This window comes from Mya arenaria, chromosome 6, assembly GCF_026914265.1.
Source record: "Mya arenaria isolate MELC-2E11 chromosome 6, ASM2691426v1".
Classification (NCBI taxonomy): Eukaryota; Metazoa; Mollusca; class Bivalvia; order Myida; family Myidae; genus Mya; species Mya arenaria.
Window position 1 is genome coordinate 18606529 of NC_069127.1, and position 20287 is coordinate 18626815.

Below are 20287 nucleotides of genomic sequence, written 5' to 3' on the forward strand. Positions count from 1 at the left end.
TGTTTTGGAATTTTTATCAGATAACCAAACAGAAGATCGTTTTGTCACAGATTTGAATGTTCGAGTGCTATGTAGTCTCATTCCCTTGGTATACACATCAGTTTAACAGTTAACATTAAGCCAAGAAATAAAGCCTACTCTTTAAGTAAGCAGCTAGGTCCCTGTCATCTGCCCGGAGTGCCTGCATGCGTGGGGTGTTCCCCTGGTTGTCACGGCGACTCAGACATGCCTTTGCCTCCACCAGGATACAGCAGATTGTCCGCCGCTGGTACCAGGCTGCCTTGTGAAGCGCTGTCTGGCCCCTGGAACAAACAGAGAACCATTAGTGGATCTCATTTAAGTGTCAGAAATGAAAAGTATGGTTTGTGAATGTAAACTCATTTACTAAGCTGATGGAGTTTTAATCCCAGAATTATTAAAATCAAGTCATAACATAATTTTCAAATACATTTTTTAGTTACATTAAGCACAGTATAATATTCCAAAAGGATAACAATCAAAATGATCAATTATAAATAATGCAGACTAAAATATTCTTTAATGTCTAAAAGTATGATATTATAAATTGTTTAATATTATTGAATGATTCTATTTATGGTATATCTGTCTGACTTTAAAATAGCAGTCTTAAAAATATGTGAAAGTGCGTCACTCCTTACTTTTCATAGTCGACCATATCCAGGATCACAGGTGGCGCTGAAACAGAGAATGAGAGGAGACCTTTATACAGTTCTCATTATACACAATTTACAAGTATTGTTATCTCATGTAACAAATTATACAACACATGATAGTTTGTAAAAAATACAATTCATTGTCAATTTAATACTTCCTATGGAAACCAAACTTATCAATTCATCTATATGATATTTTTCAAGTGAGGTTCATTTTCATTTATTTTTTATTGCATATTCATCTCACATACCAAGCTGTTTGTATGGAAATTTCCTTTAAATTGCTTTTTTTTTAACTTTTCTTTGAGTAATACATCATGTAATTAAAAACCTCTGTATTTATATAGGCCAATTTCTTTCAAGACGTTTATACAAAAAGCTCTGAGAAAGAAGTGTTCAGTTTTATGATAGAATTACATTGAAGGAGCCCAGGAGAGTTGTGTCACAAGATTCATCAGACTCCCACCAAGACAAGGGTTGTTGAGATGGTACTATATCATCCAGGTTCACTGACCGCCCAAACAATTACATTTACATACAAAATATATAACTCAGCAGTTCTAAGGAAGATTCTGAGGAGAGGTTGACTTTTCAACTCATAGGGGAATTCAGGCATCCCTTATTTATACAGATTACAGCCAACAGTTACATTAACTGGGGAATATTCAACTTTGATGTCCCAGATGAGCCTCTAAGAACCATGTGGTCGAGATTGGAAATTGTATCCCGAACTGGCCTCAGCCATGACAACAATTGTCAATTCATGTAAATTCATACCATTCTTGATGAGGTACTTGACAATTTCCTTGTGTCCGAAGCGTGCAGCATGGTGGAGGGCGGTCATCCCATACTGGTCAGTACACAGAAGGTCACACCGACCAGTCTCATGTAGCTCCATCAACTGAAACCAAATATGCAAAAATGAATGGATATCACCCACCAGTCAGTTGAAGACATGACGTTAATGATATGCCATATTCTTGCCATATTCTTGCCATGTTACTAGGAGATGAAGCATTAATAATACTTGTACAGAAAATACATGTAAGAAAGTGGGTCAAAAGGTCAGAGTCAAGGTCATATAATGATAGCATTGATTTTGTTTTCAAACAGTATACATGGTCCAAATTTCATTGCTGTTGCTTCAAAAATAAGAAAGTAGGTCAAAAGGGGAGGGGCCAGTTTTGACCCTTAGGGGCAATAATTTAAGACACTTGATAGAGGATCACTGTATGAAGATACATACAAAATATCAAGGGTCTAGGCCAAGTAGTTTCAGACATGAACATTTGCAAAGATATCCGTACATTACTCTAAAGGAAATTTGTGAACTCCAGGGTGTGGCCAATTTTGTCCCCAGAGACATAATTTGAACAAATTTGGTAGAGGACCACTGGACAGTGAAACACATCAAATATCTAAGCTCTAGGCCTCATGGTTTTTGTCCAGAAGCTTTTCCTTTCAGTTGCCATGGCAAACAGAGTTCTGCATGAAATTCATTTCTTTGAACAATTTGAAAGGGCGCCATCCATGGATCATCTCAGTGAAGTTAAATTACTTAAATATTGAATAATCACATAATGACACACAAATAATTGCTAAAACTTAAAAGTTTATCTCTGTTTGGAAAAAATGAATATGTATTCAAACCTTTCTGAGATCTCCTCGTTTGGAAGCATCTATCATCACTGAAAGACAAAATATAACAATGAAGGCTTTGAACACAACCCACACTTCAGCCCACAAAACCGCTAATCAGCCGGTATTGAATACATTGCTTAACCGTTTTAACGTTCAGCAAGCTTTAAAGCTCGGCCTACACATCCTTTTAAGTGTTACCATATAAGGATGTGTACTCTTCCTTTCTGTAATAGTTTCTCCCTTTCAATACAACGGCATTGTTAACATTCATTCAAAAGTTATGGATTTTGTGTTCATTTTATGCTCTTGAAATCAAAATAATATATTAACAAAAGTTTGTTTTCTTAAACAGTGCTCTACTTTTTTGATAAACATGCGCAAATGATTTTCTTTGTGGTATAATTGTTAAATAAACATTAAAAAATCCAAGTACAAAATAACAATAAACAGGAAAAATTAATAAACACAACTGGTCTGTATTGTTGTTATTTGAATGCTTCTGCTGTATTGTTTGTTATTTGAAGGTAGTTAGAGAAGATAAGCTTAGAGTATTAGCTAAGATTTACTGCTGTTGTACCATATTTTTGATAATTTAGCCCCAGATCACAAATTGGTTTTGAATATATAAGCAATAGATTATCAGCGACAACTAATTTAAATGATTAATTATCCACAATACACCATCATCCTATCATCACTATGAACATCGATCTATACAAGATTTTTTTTTAAATCTCAAATATCTTCTACTGTTGCTTACTTTTGTCGGTTGTTGAGAGTGGCTTGGGTTTCTCGCCCGTGGTTGTGAAGTGGAAGGGTTTGGTTGGTGTGTTTGTAGGGTTGGATGGGGAACCAGGCTCCGAACTGTAAAAAAGAAATATCACCATGGTAACATCCCAAGTTTAAGCATATATTCCATACTCATATCTTAGACAATTTCTAAGATAATACACAATATCAAAATGAACGCCAACGAGGGTAACTTCATCACCAGTTCTACAGCAATACTTAAAACTTTTCTTTCTTTTTTTCTCAGTTGACCAAGAGCACACCTCTATATATTTATATATTTTTGTCACAGTAAATATAATTTTCTACATTTGTACACAGTTAATGTGTAAATATATAATCTTTAGCCAACAACTCTTCTTGCTTCAACGACTAGAACAAGGTTTTGGTGTTTTGGGTTTTATTATTTCATCACATCATGGAATATGGAATTATAGCTCACTATAATTGTAGCTCAGACTGACACAATGAAGAAACAAAACTAAACATAAAAAAGGCTGTCTACTGGGATTGTTCCCATAGTTTTCAATGTTTTATTTGACTTTTTTTACTATTTTTTTATTAATGGCAACACTCAAATAAACTAATAGAATTTAACACTGAAATTTCCAGGAAGATTTTCTTCAATCTGGCATTCCCCTAATACAAAAAGATTGCTTGGTATTAAAGCAGATTACAAAATAACCCAGTTTTAACAACACTGTTACATAACTTCTAGTTTTGAGTCAATGCTTCCAGCAAGATTTGACCTCATTTATAAAATGAACAGCTGAGGCTAGATGAGGCTTCTTCCAAGCTTAAAATAATTAGCCTTATTCTTGGTGACAAATTGACAACATATTGTCATCGTAATTTCACTTTAAACCATGTTAGACCAGAAGTGTTCATGCATTATTAACAAGCTTTGAAAGGCTACACAGAATTCTGACAAAAAAACATGCTTTACTGGGTGCAGAAACTAAAATTTAAGAATTAATCTGTAAAAAGAATTCTTTAACTTTCCAGGTAGACAGATTAAGAGATTAGATGTGACATGGGTGACATTTTCTTGCTGTAGATGATTAAACAATACCGGGGCTAATGAACACACGGGTAGCAAAAGCATGACTGCTGATTTCGTAATTCAGCCCAAGAAATTGTTGTTTTTTAATATGAACCAAATTTGTCTTACGCATGCTTCACTTAATTCACACCATTTATCATATTGACAATTTTTCTGTACCTTAAACCTTACTTTATTCTATTATAAGTTACTATTTTAAGATCTGTAAGATCCACTGGCCCTGCCCAATTTTTCAAGAGGATTGGTAGGTCAAGCTTAAACTTAAAGGAAGCAAAGTCATTCTGAGGGTACTTTCATTGTGGACACAAGATACCTTCTTTATGGGCAAATGTCACACTCGGGGGTACTTCCATTATAGGCAAATGTCACACCCAGGGTACTTTCATTATGGACAAATGTCACATGCAGGGTACTTTCATTATAGACAAATGTCACACACAGGGTACTTTCATTATGGGCAAATGTCATACCAGGGGTACTTTCATTATAGACAAATGTCACACACAGTGTACTTTCATTATGAGCAAATATCACATTCATAAAACTTCCATTATGGACACAGATGACAAAGGTGTGGCTCAAACCAGGAATCAGACTGGAGCATGACTATTGAATTAACTTTTGTAACAAACACGTGTAAAAAAATAGTATAAACTAAATAGGGTTAAATAGTATTAGTGTTCACCTGTTAGCACCAAGCTTGTTGTTATACAGGGAGAGGGTGAAATGGTTATATAGGGAAAAAGAGTTATACTGTATACTGTTGTGTGCACCTGTTGTTAGAACCTGGCTGGTTCGGAGGCGAGAGAAGGTTCTCTGCACTCTCTGGCCGCACCAGGCGCTGCGCCTCAAATCTACAATGGATGGTGCATCCAGCTATAAATAATGTGAAACTATGTGTGCTTGCAACAAAAAATTCTACTTGACTTGTTATATGTAGGCACTGATAATTGTTAATGAGACAGACAATAATTGTTTAGACAAGAATTTAGAGAAAAGGCAGATACTGATGTTCCTTAAACCCGAATAAGAATGATGTGAGTCATTCTATAATGAAATTAAAACTAGAACTATGACTGTGCATTTCTTCCCCAGATTTAACAGAATTTCACAGAAAGTAATGAATATCAAACCATGCGCCAAGTGACATTAATGACTGCCAGACCTTCCGCCATACCTTGGTGACTTAGGTGGTGTTACGGGCATCGAAAACGTGAAGACCAGCTCGCTGTCTTTCGATGACGTAAAGTTGTTCTCCTTCATCACTGCACTGTTCTTATCCAACTGACCTTCAATGTTATTGTTTGTGTGACCTTTCAAGGTCATCTCAGGGTCAAGGATGAACAAATCCTCGGATGATATGTCTGTGATGTAGTGAAGGTTTTCCTGAGACCGGTCAATACGGAAAAATCTCTCTGCTGTTGTAGCTGTAAATTGGAGATTCATGTAAAAGATTCAATGTAGATAGGGCAAAATTATAGGTTTTACTAACCAAAGGTTAACACTTACTGGAGAATGGTATATATCTCGAGTTCAATTAAAACTAAATATTGATTATTTTTACAGTTATCTTTTTGGAATTTCATCCCACAACATACAATTTAGCAGTGAGGTTTTCTTTACTTTTTACTTTAAGATGCATTATTTTTTTTATTTGCTTAAAAGTGTAAAATTCACCAGAACATATTCTGAGGACGTCAAATGTGTTCTACTTACAATCAAGGTAGCACCATTTCTTCGACAACGGTGAATAGTTAGACTCTACATTCTCTGACGAACGCATCATGTCCTGCAAGATGAAAAAATAAATAGCTTGTCAGCAATTCTAACTCAGTTTCTATATTTGTGAAATATCTATGTCTCTGTGTCCCCACTGGGGGAAATGAAACTGTATCACTGCCTGTCTGTTATCTAGATTATAGAGTTATATTTTCATATGGCAATAATCCTGTCCCTTGAACCCCACAAGAGCAGTTATCTTTCTGAAGAATTGTTCCCATGTTTATTCACGTTTATTGTCAGAGAAAATGTATGAAAGCAGCACACAAAGCAATGAATACATTTAAAAAATGATTGTTTTCCACATTTATGATCACTCAAGATGATTGATCTGAATCAGTTTAGGCCTGTGGTGGGTAAATATATCATTGAAATGCATTAACCTAAATACATAAGTAGACTGTATGGAAACATGCTTGCAACCATGTTTCCCAAAAGTTTGGTTTCGTATTGCATCCCCGTTCAAGTACCGACCATTCAATTACATAACATACCATGACTTATAATGTGCTATCCTAATTACAGTGCAAAGTGAGTTATCCCAATTACAGTGCAAAGTGAGTTATCCCAATTACAGTGCAAAGTGAGTTATCCCAATTACAGAACAAAGTGTGATATCCCAATTACAGTACAAAGTGCGTTATCCCAATTACACTACACACCATGACTAATGTGCTATCCCGATAACAGTACAAAGTGTGACTTCCCAAATACAGTACAGTTGGAGTGTGATATCCCAATTACAGTACAGATGGAGTGTGATATCCCAATTACAGTAGATGAAGTGTCATATCCCAATTACAGTACTGATGAAGTGTCATATCCCAATTACAGTACTGATGACGTGCAATATCCCAATTACAGTACTGATAAAGTGTGAGATCCTAATTACAGTACTTATAAAGTGTGATATCTAAATTACAGTACAGATAAAGTGTGATATCCCAGTTATAGTACTGATGAAGTGTGATATCCCAATTACAGTACTGATGAAGTGTGATATATCCCAATTACAGTACTGAAAAAGTGTGATTTTCCAATTTGAGTACTGACAAAGTGTGATTTCCCAATTACAGTACTGACAAAGTGTGATATCCCATTTACAGAACAGACAAAGTGTGATATCCAAATTACAGTACTGACAATGTGTGATACTCCCATTACAGTACTGATGAAGTGTAATATCCCAATTACAGTGTGGATGAAGTGTGATATCACAAATACAGTATGGACAAAATGTGATATCCCAATTAAAGTACAACACAAATATGATAAAAGAGCAGTAAGTGTAATATCCCTGTTACAACAAATAAATGTGTTATATCCCAAACCAGAAGTGATATCCACATTACAAAAGATATCAAGAGCCTATATCCATGCTAAAGTTGCATGTGGTGTTCCAGTATAAATATCAGATCAATGTGGAATTAGTGATACAGTAAACATCAAATATTATCCCAATAATATAAAGTAGACTGAACATGATATCACACTTTAAGTACACAACAAGAGGCTTATTATGTATACAGTACAATCCAAGATTGATATCCATGTTAAAGAAGGGTGATATTCAAGTTTCTGTATAAACCAAGTGAAGTGATATCTCCTATTACACTAGCACACCAAATGTGATATCCAAGGTAAGCTATTCATAGAGACATACTGAGATATCCACTTTACATTACACATCACATTTATGATATCTCAAATACAGTCTACATCAAGCATAATCTCCTAATTAATTGCAAAAGTTTCCCAGTTACCCTACACAACAGGGGCAAAAAATTGGTTGGTAGGATTCAATAGTGGACAGGTAAAGCATCTGGCTGACAGTGTAATCACATGATTGCCCTCACCTCCTGGAGCCTGTTGATGTGTGCCCGCACCTCCTCCAAGTTCACGCTGGTCTCTACAACAATCATCCCAACAGGAACCGCTGACAGAAAAATAAGACATTAACACACAAGTCAACCACAAGACAGTAGATAATACATTTTTGTTGTAAATATATATATATATTTTGATTAATCATTACAATAAAGGTTAAAACATTTTTATTTACTTTTCCTTTATTCATTTTTGTATTTTAAAAATATATCTACGGTAATATACTAAAATTGTATCTAAATAAATGTAATAAAATATCATAAAATAGTGTGTATTAGAGTAAGCTGTGCAAAGGGGCAGATAATTCTAGTCTAGCTGAATAGAGAAGTTAGTTTAATACAAAACAGTTATATTCCTGTATAAACACATGTGTACTTTGGGAAAGCAAGCTGAAAACCACAAACCACCATAATAATGTCAACAGATTAAAGTGCAATATAGCTAATGTAAGTCTACATAAACTTTACTTTCATTAAGAGAACATATAGAATTATTATGCATTCTTGTTAGTTTTCCGGCAAACTGTTCTTCTAGAAAATGAATAATTCCAAGCTAAGCATCCAGGTGTGATTATTACAAGCAGGAGTGGATAGATACATAGAGTCGTTCTTATGTTAGAAACTATGCAAGCAATCAGTGTGATATGTCCAACACCAGGCAGGCTAATAGTGCGCTACGTCCGACACCAGGCAGGCTATAAGTGCGCTACGTCCCATGCCTGGGCCACTTACACGCTGCCCTCAGTCGATCCTTGTTGTAATTTAACAGCTCGTAATCCCGCATCCCGATACGGCTCACCTGTATACGGAGCCGTTCAGGCACAGAAGGGGGACTGAAAAAAGCAAAGTCAGGACTGAGGCTGGATTGTACAGACTGCTCCTTCTCCCACGCTTGATGCGTAAATAGCTTGGGTTGTATGGGCCTCTATTATAACTGAGTAGTCTACAACCCCCATTTAAGGTTGAGTGTAATAAACATCTTGTTAGTCAAAATTACTTCAGAAATTAGAAATAGAACAGAAATCTATAGGATGATTGATAAACACTCAATGATAATAAAGGCCCAAATTATAAATTAAAGTGACATTCTTATTCAAAATCAATACATACACATGTATAACAAACATTAATTTTGACAGATAAACCCTACTTACTAAATAATGAATTTATGGAAAATATGAGTTACTGATAACAGAATTGTTACCTTGTATTTAATAACAGAAAATGCAAAAATATTAAATGATTGGTGAATGCTAAAAGATTTACTGTGGTCTACTATAGTCTCATAAGGTGGAAATACAATATTTTATGCATAATTCTTTCAAAATTAAACTCGGTATCCTTCATAAGAACCATTGTTTTCAACATTTATACATCCTTTTGGGAATATTAAAACAAAAGTTAATTGTGGTAAATCTTATTTGGGAGTAAGAGTGCACCTTTAAGTAGATTTTCTGTAACATTTACAGTAAACCCTGCTATAATTGTGACAGGTATTTATACAATGGGTCTGGTTGAGCTTGATAAATTATCAACTGAATGACCCCAAAATTAATGTGATATTCTGTTTAATTTATACTTTAAAATAAAGTTTCTATATACATTGTACATAATTTAGTTATTATGCTATATTTCAAAAAAGGTCACAAGTGACTTCATTTACAATTTCAATTAGTCAGTCCAAATACTTAGCTACAATAATGAGCGATCAGGGATACTTTTTTATTATTTTGACATTTCATGTGTATCAACCAGTCTGCCATAGTCTAAAAATTGTCAAAAGACTGGTTGACGGCCATTTAGGTGGACTATCCAAACACTGTACAGGCAATAAAAACAGAATCAGTGCAACCAAATTTGTTACGAAACCAGGATTTTCAGAATCATATCCAACATTATAGTACGTAGTATAGGTCTAGACAAGAAAAAGGAAATTTAAAAAAGATAAATTGAGGAAAAAACTAGAAATGTGTCCATAGGACACGGATGCCCCCACTTCGGTTTTTTGTCACAGAAAATAAGCCATAATGATTTTTGAAGTATTTTTGGCAAAAAAGGGCTGTAACTCCTAAATGACTAAAGCGATTTCCATGACTATCAAACTTGATCAAGATATTATGGTCACAAACATGTGTTTAAAGTTTGGTGAGAATTGGACAAACAGTTTTCAAGAATTAGATCGGAAACAATCTTCGGGACGTATTTTTCAAGTCTTTTTTTGCAAATAAAGGGCCGTAACTCCTAAATGACAAAAGCGATTTCCATGGCTATCGAACTTGATCAAGATATTATGGTCACAATCATGTATGTAAAGTTTGGTGAGGATTGGACACATACTTTTCAAGAATTAGATTGGAAACATATATTTTTGAAGTATTTTTGGCAAAAAAGGGCCGTAACTCCTAAATGACTAAAGCGATTTCCATGACTATCGAACTTGATCAAGATATTATGGTCACAAACATGTGTTTAAAGTTTGGTGAGGATTGGACAAACGGTTTTCAAGAATTAGATCGAAAACAATCTTCGGGACGTACGTACGTACGGACAGACGTACGTACGGACAAGGGCAACCCTATATGCCGCCCTTTTGTGGGGGCATAAAAAGTGTTCTTAGACAGTATTATTAACACGAAATCTCAATGAATTTTCTGGAAACTCTTAAACAGTCTGTAACAAAGACCATAAAAGGTTTAAAGTTTCTGATAAATGTTTTCAGTATCCTAAGGTGAACAGAAAATATTACAGCAATTCTAAGACTGAATGACACAAGTCCATTCTTCATTATTTAACACAGTGTTTTAATGAACTCAGTGTTGAAATATATAAATCATGAGTTGAAATCTTATGAAATATTTAACAAATCTGACATTTACTACATTTTAAGAGGCTTGCATAAAAATTACTATGGCATTAGAAGACAAATATCCCCAAGGAATGTTCATAATTATTGTTTAAATTAGCTTTAGCTAAAATGTACTAGAATTTTACTACAAATGCAGGAAAAATAATCCTTCGATATTGCGATTGAGATGTATTAAATTTAATATCAAAATAAGATTATTCCAGAAAATGGAAACAAATGATGCTTTAAGAATGAACAAAAATTTGTAGCTGTTCAAAATGAATTATTTATGTTCGAAAGTGTGAAATTATCTTTTTAGATTAAAAATAATTCAATTTGCCCCATGAAATTACACTGTGGTTTTTGAGAAATAAAAAAGGAGAGAAAGACATGTTGCATTCTGTTCTGAAATTCCGCTGTCATTTTCTGACCAAAACTTCAAACATAAATTCCATAACAGTTTAATAAATGTTCCTAAGTTAAACAACAATATTCAATGCCGAAAAGGTTTTGATATAAAAAAAATACACTCAAAATTGTAATTTTGTGGATTTTCTTCCTCAATTATTTTTATTTGTACACAAATACAATTCTTTTTTACTCATAATGCCTTCAGTATTTCATGTCTCAATAAGAAACCTTTTATACAGTAACAGTTACTGTCCTATATTAAGGGTGTGGAGCTAACATCTGGGAATAACTTGACACTGAACCTGTTAACTGTAACATGATCAAGAGAGAGTCAGGGAGTTGTCATTTTGATTATCTGGAAAAAAACAAACAGCGATTTCAGTCCTTAATCTTGCTTGTGTCTTCTGTGTCTCTCGTTTAATGCTACCTTTGAGAGCTATCTGTGAAATGCAAGCGATGAAATTCATTCCTTGATATGGTCCCTCGGGACTGAAATACATTACTGGTTTCCAGAACCCTGTCACACACTGGCAATGTACAGGTGTTTATTTCCACTGGGATTGGAAAGAAGGTTGCTTCTAGATTAAGACTAATGAATTCTCTCACAACACGTATCAAAATTAAGTTTCAGGCTAAAACAGCGATTTATTTTTTCTTTTAATCAATTAAATAATCAGGTTTTTGCTCTTTCAAGTGTGTATGTACTTGTCTAATTGCAGTAATATTTGCCCAAAGTCAGATGTTTTGATTGCAAATAATTATGCTGCATGCATTACAAAATGAACAATTATGATTTTGTTATTTTGTCATTGTGTCATTGGACAATAATCTGAAACGCAGCTTACTCGTTGGCAATGGGCATGGATCCTCGTCGCTTTGGTTTCATGATCATGTTGACCTGGTTACGGAGGGATATTCTTATGACGGAGGGGGCCAGACGACACGGTTCTCCGTCAACCTGCATGGGGATTGGCTTCTCTGTGGTAAGCACGACCTCCCGACACTGTATCAGACGCTCACCATGACCACCGATCTGCAGTGTTGCCTGAAACATATATAGAGGCATAACACGCTGAGGTCATGCCATATGTCGGCTGCCTTATACAGTGGCAGACAGCTCCATGTAAAAGTTTCAAGAAGGCTGCAAAATAAACAAGGCGGTCCAAATGACAGCTACATGTATATCCCCCCCCCCCAACTGTTGTTTTTTAGAACATTTTGTCTTTCTAAATACTTACATAATGAAATTAATAAGATCTAGGGAAATTTTTATGTTGTAACAACAAAAGTTTCCAATGATTAGGTCACTCAATGAGATCCATTTGTACCCAGTTATATAGTACACCATCAATGCATAAGTAAGTTATAGCACGGACATGAGCATGTGTACTCTGACTTTTAAATGTCTTGTGTGACCTTCATCTTTGAGGTATGGACCCAGATTAAGGTCACTGCACATCGTCTCAATCAGGACAACATTTGTACCAAGTTATATGGTAATCCATCAATGTGTAAGTAAGGTATAGCCTGGACACGAAATGTTATGGACAGACAGACAGACAGACAGACAAACAGGGTGGGAGATTGATGATAAGTCATTATATACCATTTTTGGACTTACACTTCAGACATTGCAACCTAATTATCTGTCAAAAGTGCCATTTTGAAACTAACCCATACAATAAACACTCATCAGTAAGTGAATTACATTTCCCAAAACTTACCAATGATGAGTAGGTAAAGCCTATAACCTCCAGACACCCATCGTCCAGTTTCTGGGGCTCGAAGCCCGCAGCATTTGGGTTTCCCCATGGCAGCGTACCGCTGCTATATCTGGAACATGGGATAGCGAACCAGTTCATTATCAGTGATGGTTATTTTATGTACTCTTGGTAAAATTATTGAGTTTGATTTACAATGGAATCTATTGGATTGTGTGTTTTTTTACTTTAAAAGGTCTATGCATGCCATTGGCTGCATTATGGCCATGTCTTCCACTGCGAGTTCACATGTATTAAAATGCCAGAAGAGACAAAAGTTAAAAGTGATAGCAATTTCCAGTTATATTGGTATTGACCCTCTGAAACTTATAGTTAATCCACTAGACTAGAATCAACTGGATCTAAGAATTCATGTGTATGTTTAACTCTATGGCTTCTGCAGTGTAAAACAGTAAAAAAGATTAAACGGAGGGCACTTCATGTTAGTTATATTGATTAGCATTACAGAAAGTTGAAATTCTTCAGAACTTAGTTTATAATCATTAAATTTTGTAATATGTTTTAGAATATCATTTTAGCACTCATAAAACCTCATACAAGTTTGCAACTACATATAAAGCATGGATACATTATATTAAATTGAAAGTTGCAAAGTTACCTTGGAATGTTGAGAAAGAGAAGAGAGTGAAGTTTCATATCCACAATCTTCTGCGTTAAATCCACACCATCACACTGCAATGAGAAAATGTGTATACATTTTTACTCAAATGTTCCACAGCCAGATTTCGAAACTTACGGAAAAACCTGGTACATAAATATGTTATATCCTGTTACACCCGGTAGCTGCCACAAATTCAAATTGTTTTATTGTTATACATGGTTTATATAAATGAAACCTGCTGGCCTGCTGTAAACTATCAGTAGTGGTGACAAATCAGGTTCTAACTGTATGGAATGGCCTCGCAGAACTTTCGCCAAAGCTTGTCTGTTGTTTTTTTTCTTAATCAAGGGACATAACTTGACAATTATTGCAGCCAGAATTATTTGCCTTGCTACACATAAATGTATTATCTCTTGCAACATGTTTTACTTAGGTTCAATTTTAAGATCTGCAACAGTTTTGAGTTATGGCCAAGATTTATTTTTTGGCATGCCCAATAACGAAACCAACGTCTTTATATGACATAGACTATTTGCTTTGAAAAAAAAGACAAGCTAAAAATAGTATTATTCATTACAGTTCTAAGGCAGGCTCCATTATTAATAGTTCCAGTTTCAATCCATTAATATTAATTAAAAATCATCGTTTAAGTCCCAGAACAAGTGAGCATTATACCCATTTATCAAACAATAATGTTTTGATTTTAAACTAAAAATACCCTCAGCTTGAATATTACCAAACAAACCTATTTAGGTTTTAGTTTACACAAATTTCTTAAAGCTTGATTTTGATCAAGCTGGATCGAAAGCAATACTGGTGTCCATGCTGAGAGGCTGTGAGAAAGTACCTCTAGTGGGAATCAGAATTGAACCAACAACCCCTTTGGTAAGAGGGGGACACCTATACCACTAGACCACTCTCACCTGCACAATTTTATTTCAGCTTGCATTTTCAAACATAATATTGAAACTGAGTGTAAAAACCTTTCCTGTAATAAATTTTATAATATTTGTCTGGGAAAGTAGAGCTTCTGTTTTTACACATCCCAAAAGAGATACTGACATTTAGGATGCATGCAATATGAACACAATTTTGAATTTGAGCCAATAGCATATATGTAAATCCTAAAAATAAAATGTGAGTATTTAAGCTGACTGTAAGGTATGGCTGTGAAAACCAACTAACTGTAAGGAATGGCTGTGAAAACCAACTAACTGTAAGGAATGGCTGTGAAAACCAACAAACTGTAAGGAATGGCTGTGAAAACCAACAAACTGTAAGGAATGGCTGTGAAAACCAACTAACTGTAAGGTATGGCTGTGAAAACCAGCTAACTGTACGGTATGGCTGTGTAAACCAGCTAACTGTACGGTATGGCTGTGTAAACCAACGAAGTGTAAGGAATGGCTGTGAAAACCAACAAACTGTAAGGAATGGCTGTGTAAACCAACAAACTGTAAGGAATGGCTGTGTAAACCAACTAACTGTAAGGAATGGCTGTGTAAACCAACTAACTGTAAGGAATGGCTGTGAAAACCAACTAACTGTAAGGAATGGCTGTGAAAACCAACTAACTGTAAGGAATGGCTGTGAAAACCAACTTACTGTAAGGAATGGCTGTGAAAACCAACTAACTGTAAGGTATGGCTGTGAAAACCAACTAACTGTAAGGAATGGCTGTGAAAACCAACTAACTGTAAGGTATGGCTGTGAAAACCAACTAACTTTAAGGAATGGCTGTGAAAACCAACTAACTGTAAGGTATGGCCGTGAAACCAATGAACTGTAATGTATGGCTGTGAAAACCAACTAACTGTAAGGAATGGCTGTGAAAACCAACTAACTGTAAGGAATGGCTGTGAAAACCAACAAACTGTAAGGAATGGCTGTGAAAACCAACTAACTGTAAGGAATGGCTGTGAAAACCAACAAACTGTAAGGTATGGCTGTGAAAACCAACTAACTGTAAGGAATGGCTGTGAAAACCAACAAACTGTAAGGTATGGCCGTGAAACCAATGAACTGTAATGTATGGCTGTGAAAACCAACTAACTTTAAAGAATGGCTGTGAAAACCAACAAACTGTAAGGTATGATTGTGAAAACCAATGAACTGTAAGGAATGGCTGTGAAAACCAACTTCTGAAAAGGAATGGCAGTGAAAACTTATGATAAAAAATGGCTGTAAAAACAATTTACAATGTGAAAATCTTTGGCTGTTAAAACCAACTTACGATAAGCTTTATTTGTTCTGAGAAGCCTCGCCAACTTCGTTTCAACAAATCACGTCCTCCCGCCTGAAATTACAGACAAAAACACAGACATAAGCGCCAATATAATGCATCATTCTATATTCTGTTTCCATTTTCAATTCATACCAATGGATATTTTTGTTTTTCAATTTCCTTCAATGGTTTTCTTTGTAATTACATTGACATGATTTAATATTTTAATCCCCCATACCATACAAAGAAATATTATTACTGCCTGTTTTAATGCCTGCAGACTGTTTATAGAAGAAATTTTAACCCTCTAAATCTTGCATCAATTTTGTTTGATTCAATACACTTATCAATGTCATGTTGAGAGAGGGGGCGGGGAAGCACACACTGCCAACGGGGGCAATTAGACGGCAGATTATACCACACAGGCATTATTTAAACAGGCTCTCTCTCACCCACCCACATCCCCACAAAACATTGATAGTTGCAATACTATTTTCAATTTTCATAAAATTCTTACAATAAAATGTTTCATATACTTACTCCTGCATAAAACATTTTGTTTCGGAATCTGCTATTGAACTTTTCAGGGTTTGCTTCTGAAAAAAAGGATATCGGACATTTAGTTTGTACAATTATTTAAGTAAATTTGTCTTTCAATGTCTTTGGCACATTCAACATAAACTGAAAGCATTTACAGGATTTCTTAACAAAATCAATAATTATTGAACAGTGATGAAACTTAATTAATATACTAGAGGCATCTTAGAATTTAAAATATGTGTACCAAGTTTCATGAGAAAACCTTAACAAAATTTCTGAGTTATAACAACCAGAAGTTAAGACTTAATGAGGCCTGCGCTAACAACATCTAAGCTATGACAATGACTACATGCTTTTCCTCCCAAACAGCAAACCTCAGAAGGCATTTCTGTTGCATGCTTAGAACACTTAGGGCCAATTTTTACTACTTAAGTCTGTTATAACGATAAAGCTAAGCTCAATATTTTTGTTCTTCTATAAATTGTAAACTATTTACCAATTTGGAAGTATTTATATTCTTTATTTAGGTTATCTGTCTGATAATCACGAAAAACAGTTTAAAAATTCAAGATCAATTTAAGTAAGAAATTTTACTAAACAAAATAAACTATTTAAGTCAGGCTCAAGAAGTCAGTCAAGAAATCTGGGCCATCTTCTCAGCAGAGTCCAGGGTTCAATTCTTGAAATAAGCAAGTTGATGGGGAAACCACCAAGCCAGTCCACTAACGGGTTGCAAGAGGGTATTCTAGATTTCCTCACAACTCACGGCCACATTTTCTAATTAAATGTGCCAAAAATCATAAAAAAATATTAACTGATAAAAAAATATTTGGCAATCATCATAAAAAATAATTATAAGCTCAGGAATCCCATTTTCACTTACCTCGAGATTCATGGAACTCAAGAGCGACATGAGCATCTGCCCCAAGACTGAAGTAATTGTTGAGGACATCCAGGGGTAGGCGGTCCTTCACTTCCTCCTCCCCAGGCTCTGGCTCTCCAGCCCCGAGGTGAGGCTCTACCGACACATTCCACCTGCAGGGCAAAAAGACAATTTGAAACTTAATCATATTTTTGCTGTCTAAAACAGACTTAAAAAATATGATACCAAATGGCAACATGTTGAGCGAATTGAAAGAGCCTTTGATACAAACATAATGCTGTTCCTTGTAAGTGCAATACAGAATAACAGAGTTGATGTTATGCCTCAGCATTTTTTGTGTGAAAATGATACAGCCCTGATCAGGTTCAGTCCAGGCCAGAACTATCAACAGTACTCATTTTGACATTTAACCTCTAAGAGTCACCTTAATCTTAAAGGTAAAGACCTGGGTTGTCTGCATGCCTCATCATGGTGAACCTTCATAGCAAGTTATTTGAAAATCCTATACTGCATGGACAAGATACAGCCCAGACAAGGATCATTTCAACCTTTGACCTCTAAGGGTGACCCTGACCTTTGAGGTTTGGACCTAGGTTTTGTTCACTACCTGCCACCTCATCATGGCGAACCTTCATGCTAAGGTTTTTGAAAATCCTATAATACATGGTCAAGATACAGCCCGTACAATGATCATTTCAACCTTTGACCTCTTAACTTGGGCTTGACCTTTGATGTCCAACTTTGACCTCTAAGCATAACTTTGAACTTAGAGGTAAAGACTTTGGTCTTGTGCGCAACACGCCACCTTATCATGGTAAACCTTCAAGGCAAGTTTTTTAAAATCCTATTATGTATGGTCAAGATACAGGCCGGACCTTTATGGCAAGTTTTTGAAAATCCTATTATGTATGGTCAAGATACAGCCTAGACAAATTCAGTCCGGATATATGCACCACGCATGCAAGGACTTAGATATACACAAGGAACTGACATTTTGACAACTATGTCTCGCTAAACACAAGCAGACTTGACTAGATTAGAATAATATTTACATGGATATGACCAAACAACATGTTCTACATGTACTTTACACTGTTAAGGGTACTTATTGTGTTGTTGAGAGTCAGTTTTAATCTGACTCATCTACATGACCTAACTAACAAGTATAACATTTCCGTGTTTAAATCATAATGATTGAAAAAAATGTCCAATTCATAATGTGACTTAAGTATACAAAATTGAAATCTATTCAAACCGAGCTTTGCCTTGCAGAAAATAAATCATTTTTTAACTAAAGTTTCCCAGCACAAAGACAAGATTTACATCACCTAACAGCATTACCATTACAAATCACCCCGTCTAGATTTGGCGCTGTGCAGTGTACCTAAATCCTTCGGGTTTACCGGCTTCCCCACCAGTGAGACAAACATTTATATCATATACTCATTGCATTTGTATGAATCTGATTGGCTGAAAGCCAGGTCTACAAAAAGCACGTAGCCTTGTCAGAGTTAAGTGTAGACATGTGAACAATCAAAGGTATCGTAACTTTTTTGTAACAAAGTGCACCGAGGGTATACAATAGAATAATCATACTAAGAATTGTGTTGAGGTATATTGTACAGTTTTTGCTGACCTTTAACAGCGACATTGACCTATTAACTTCAAGGTCAATATCACTTTATATCATTGTATAATATAAGCTTCATAAGGTTCTCTGTATGAGTATCAACATGAGTAGTTAACAAATACCGTGGTTTCCTTTAAGTCCTAAATATATCAGTTTACTGATACTTGGTTAATCTTAAAGCACAAAGCATATATTACACATTTTTTTGCCCTAATGAAGAGAGGAAAATGAGAGGTTTACAGGCAAATTTACAAAGGGTGAGTGGATATGCTCTTATATTGTGTTCCTAAAACCAATTTAGATTTTAATTACTCTTGCAGTTTGTTATATTTTCCATTACAGCTTAATGAGCATGCCATAAAGAATAGAAAGGCTAAGGCAGGCTTCATTTACAGTGCATGTGAAAATTGGATCATTACATAGCTCTGTAACTAAAGCTTTTATATAACCAGCATTTTAGTACATTTTATGAGCAGTTCTATCAAACTTTTTCGATCTTTGGCATTTCAATGCAGATACAGATCAAAGTCTTATGATACAAATTCTCTTGAGAACACACTGACCAATAAGCCATTGGGCTGTTTTTGGATCCCTTGTTTCTCTGATCTCACTCAAAGCCTAAATTTACATGACTTGTTTTTTATTACTCTTTTGAGGGAATGAATGGCTTGTATGTTATGATTTGAAGATTTTCGGTAAATCATGATTGAAAGTGACTAGTCGCAAACATGCGTTCAAAGTTCGCAGCCCATGGTTGAAGGCCTTCTTGCCTTGTTTTTTTGTGGAAAATTCCTCAAAATGACAATCACTAGCTGTTTTTAACTACTAATTATAAATATTATATAATTATACGCATCATTTTATTCAATATATTTTTCTTTCAAATATACACAAGTTTAACGAAGGAATTTGAAATTTAGATTAGTGCAATTAAGGTGACAATAGCATCTGAAACTTTCACAGATGCAAAGTATAATTTTCAGGGATCAAACTATGTTTGAGTACAAGAAATAGCCTTCAGAAAATGGAAAACAGGGGATTTAATGAAAAATAGATGAAAAAGATAACATCCGCAATATTAAACAAGGTGATTCCCCACCTTATCTAAATCTTGTAAGTCTAGATATCTATAAACCCCAATAATGTTCAGTACTCTCAACGAGTTGGACCCACTTTCCTCGCTCACTCCGAATGATAAAGTCGATGATCGCGGACTTCCTCCGAGGATACAACTGTTGCCCTCGCTAAAATCCCACCGAGTTCCTCCAAGTGGCTGGTTTACCGCCGAGTTTAATATGAATGATAGCGTTGAAAATCGTCCAATATTATGACCCCGCGGCGGAACTCCGTGTCTAATCAGATAAGCAAGAAATCATTCTTGTTCAGAAGATTGTTTTGATTCTAATGTACATTGTTAATCGTACAAGATTCTTACCAGCGTTTAATATGTATATTTGTGTCCGTACACGCCAATTGAATATTGTCTTGACTTGTAATAGTAAACATTGAATCATTGATGTACTGCCACTAATTGTATTAC

General features: G+C 35.2%; 1 protein-coding gene across 13 annotated transcripts in view; it reads right to left on the bottom strand.

The window, feature by feature from the left end:
- Positions 1–20287, bottom strand: part of LOC128236966 (diacylglycerol kinase zeta-like) — a 123704-nt gene that overhangs the window by 6792 nt on the left and 96625 nt on the right. For 12 of the 13 annotated variants that reach the window (XM_052952116.1, XM_052952112.1, XM_052952115.1 and 9 more), the window contains 16 exons: positions 17118–17269; positions 16235–16290; positions 15704–15766; positions 13468–13541; positions 12813–12921; positions 11934–12133; positions 8565–8665; positions 7803–7882; positions 5884–5956; positions 5345–5594; positions 4941–5021; positions 3076–3179; positions 2325–2362; positions 1452–1575; positions 660–696; positions 139–302 (listed from right to left, as the gene is read on the bottom strand). In XM_052952116.1, coding sequence (XP_052808076.1) covers positions 139–302; positions 660–696; positions 1452–1575; positions 2325–2362; positions 3076–3179; positions 4941–5021; positions 5345–5594; positions 5884–5956; positions 7803–7882; positions 8565–8665; positions 11934–12133; positions 12813–12921; positions 13468–13541; positions 15704–15766; positions 16235–16290; positions 17118–17269 — 1706 coding nt within the window. The remainder of the gene's footprint in view (positions 1–138; positions 303–659; positions 697–1451; positions 1576–2324; positions 2363–3075; positions 3180–4940; positions 5022–5344; positions 5595–5883; positions 5957–7802; positions 7883–8564; positions 8666–11933; positions 12134–12812; positions 12922–13467; positions 13542–15703; positions 15767–16234; positions 16291–17117; positions 17270–20287) is intronic. The other variant, XM_052952119.1, reaches the window with a different exon arrangement.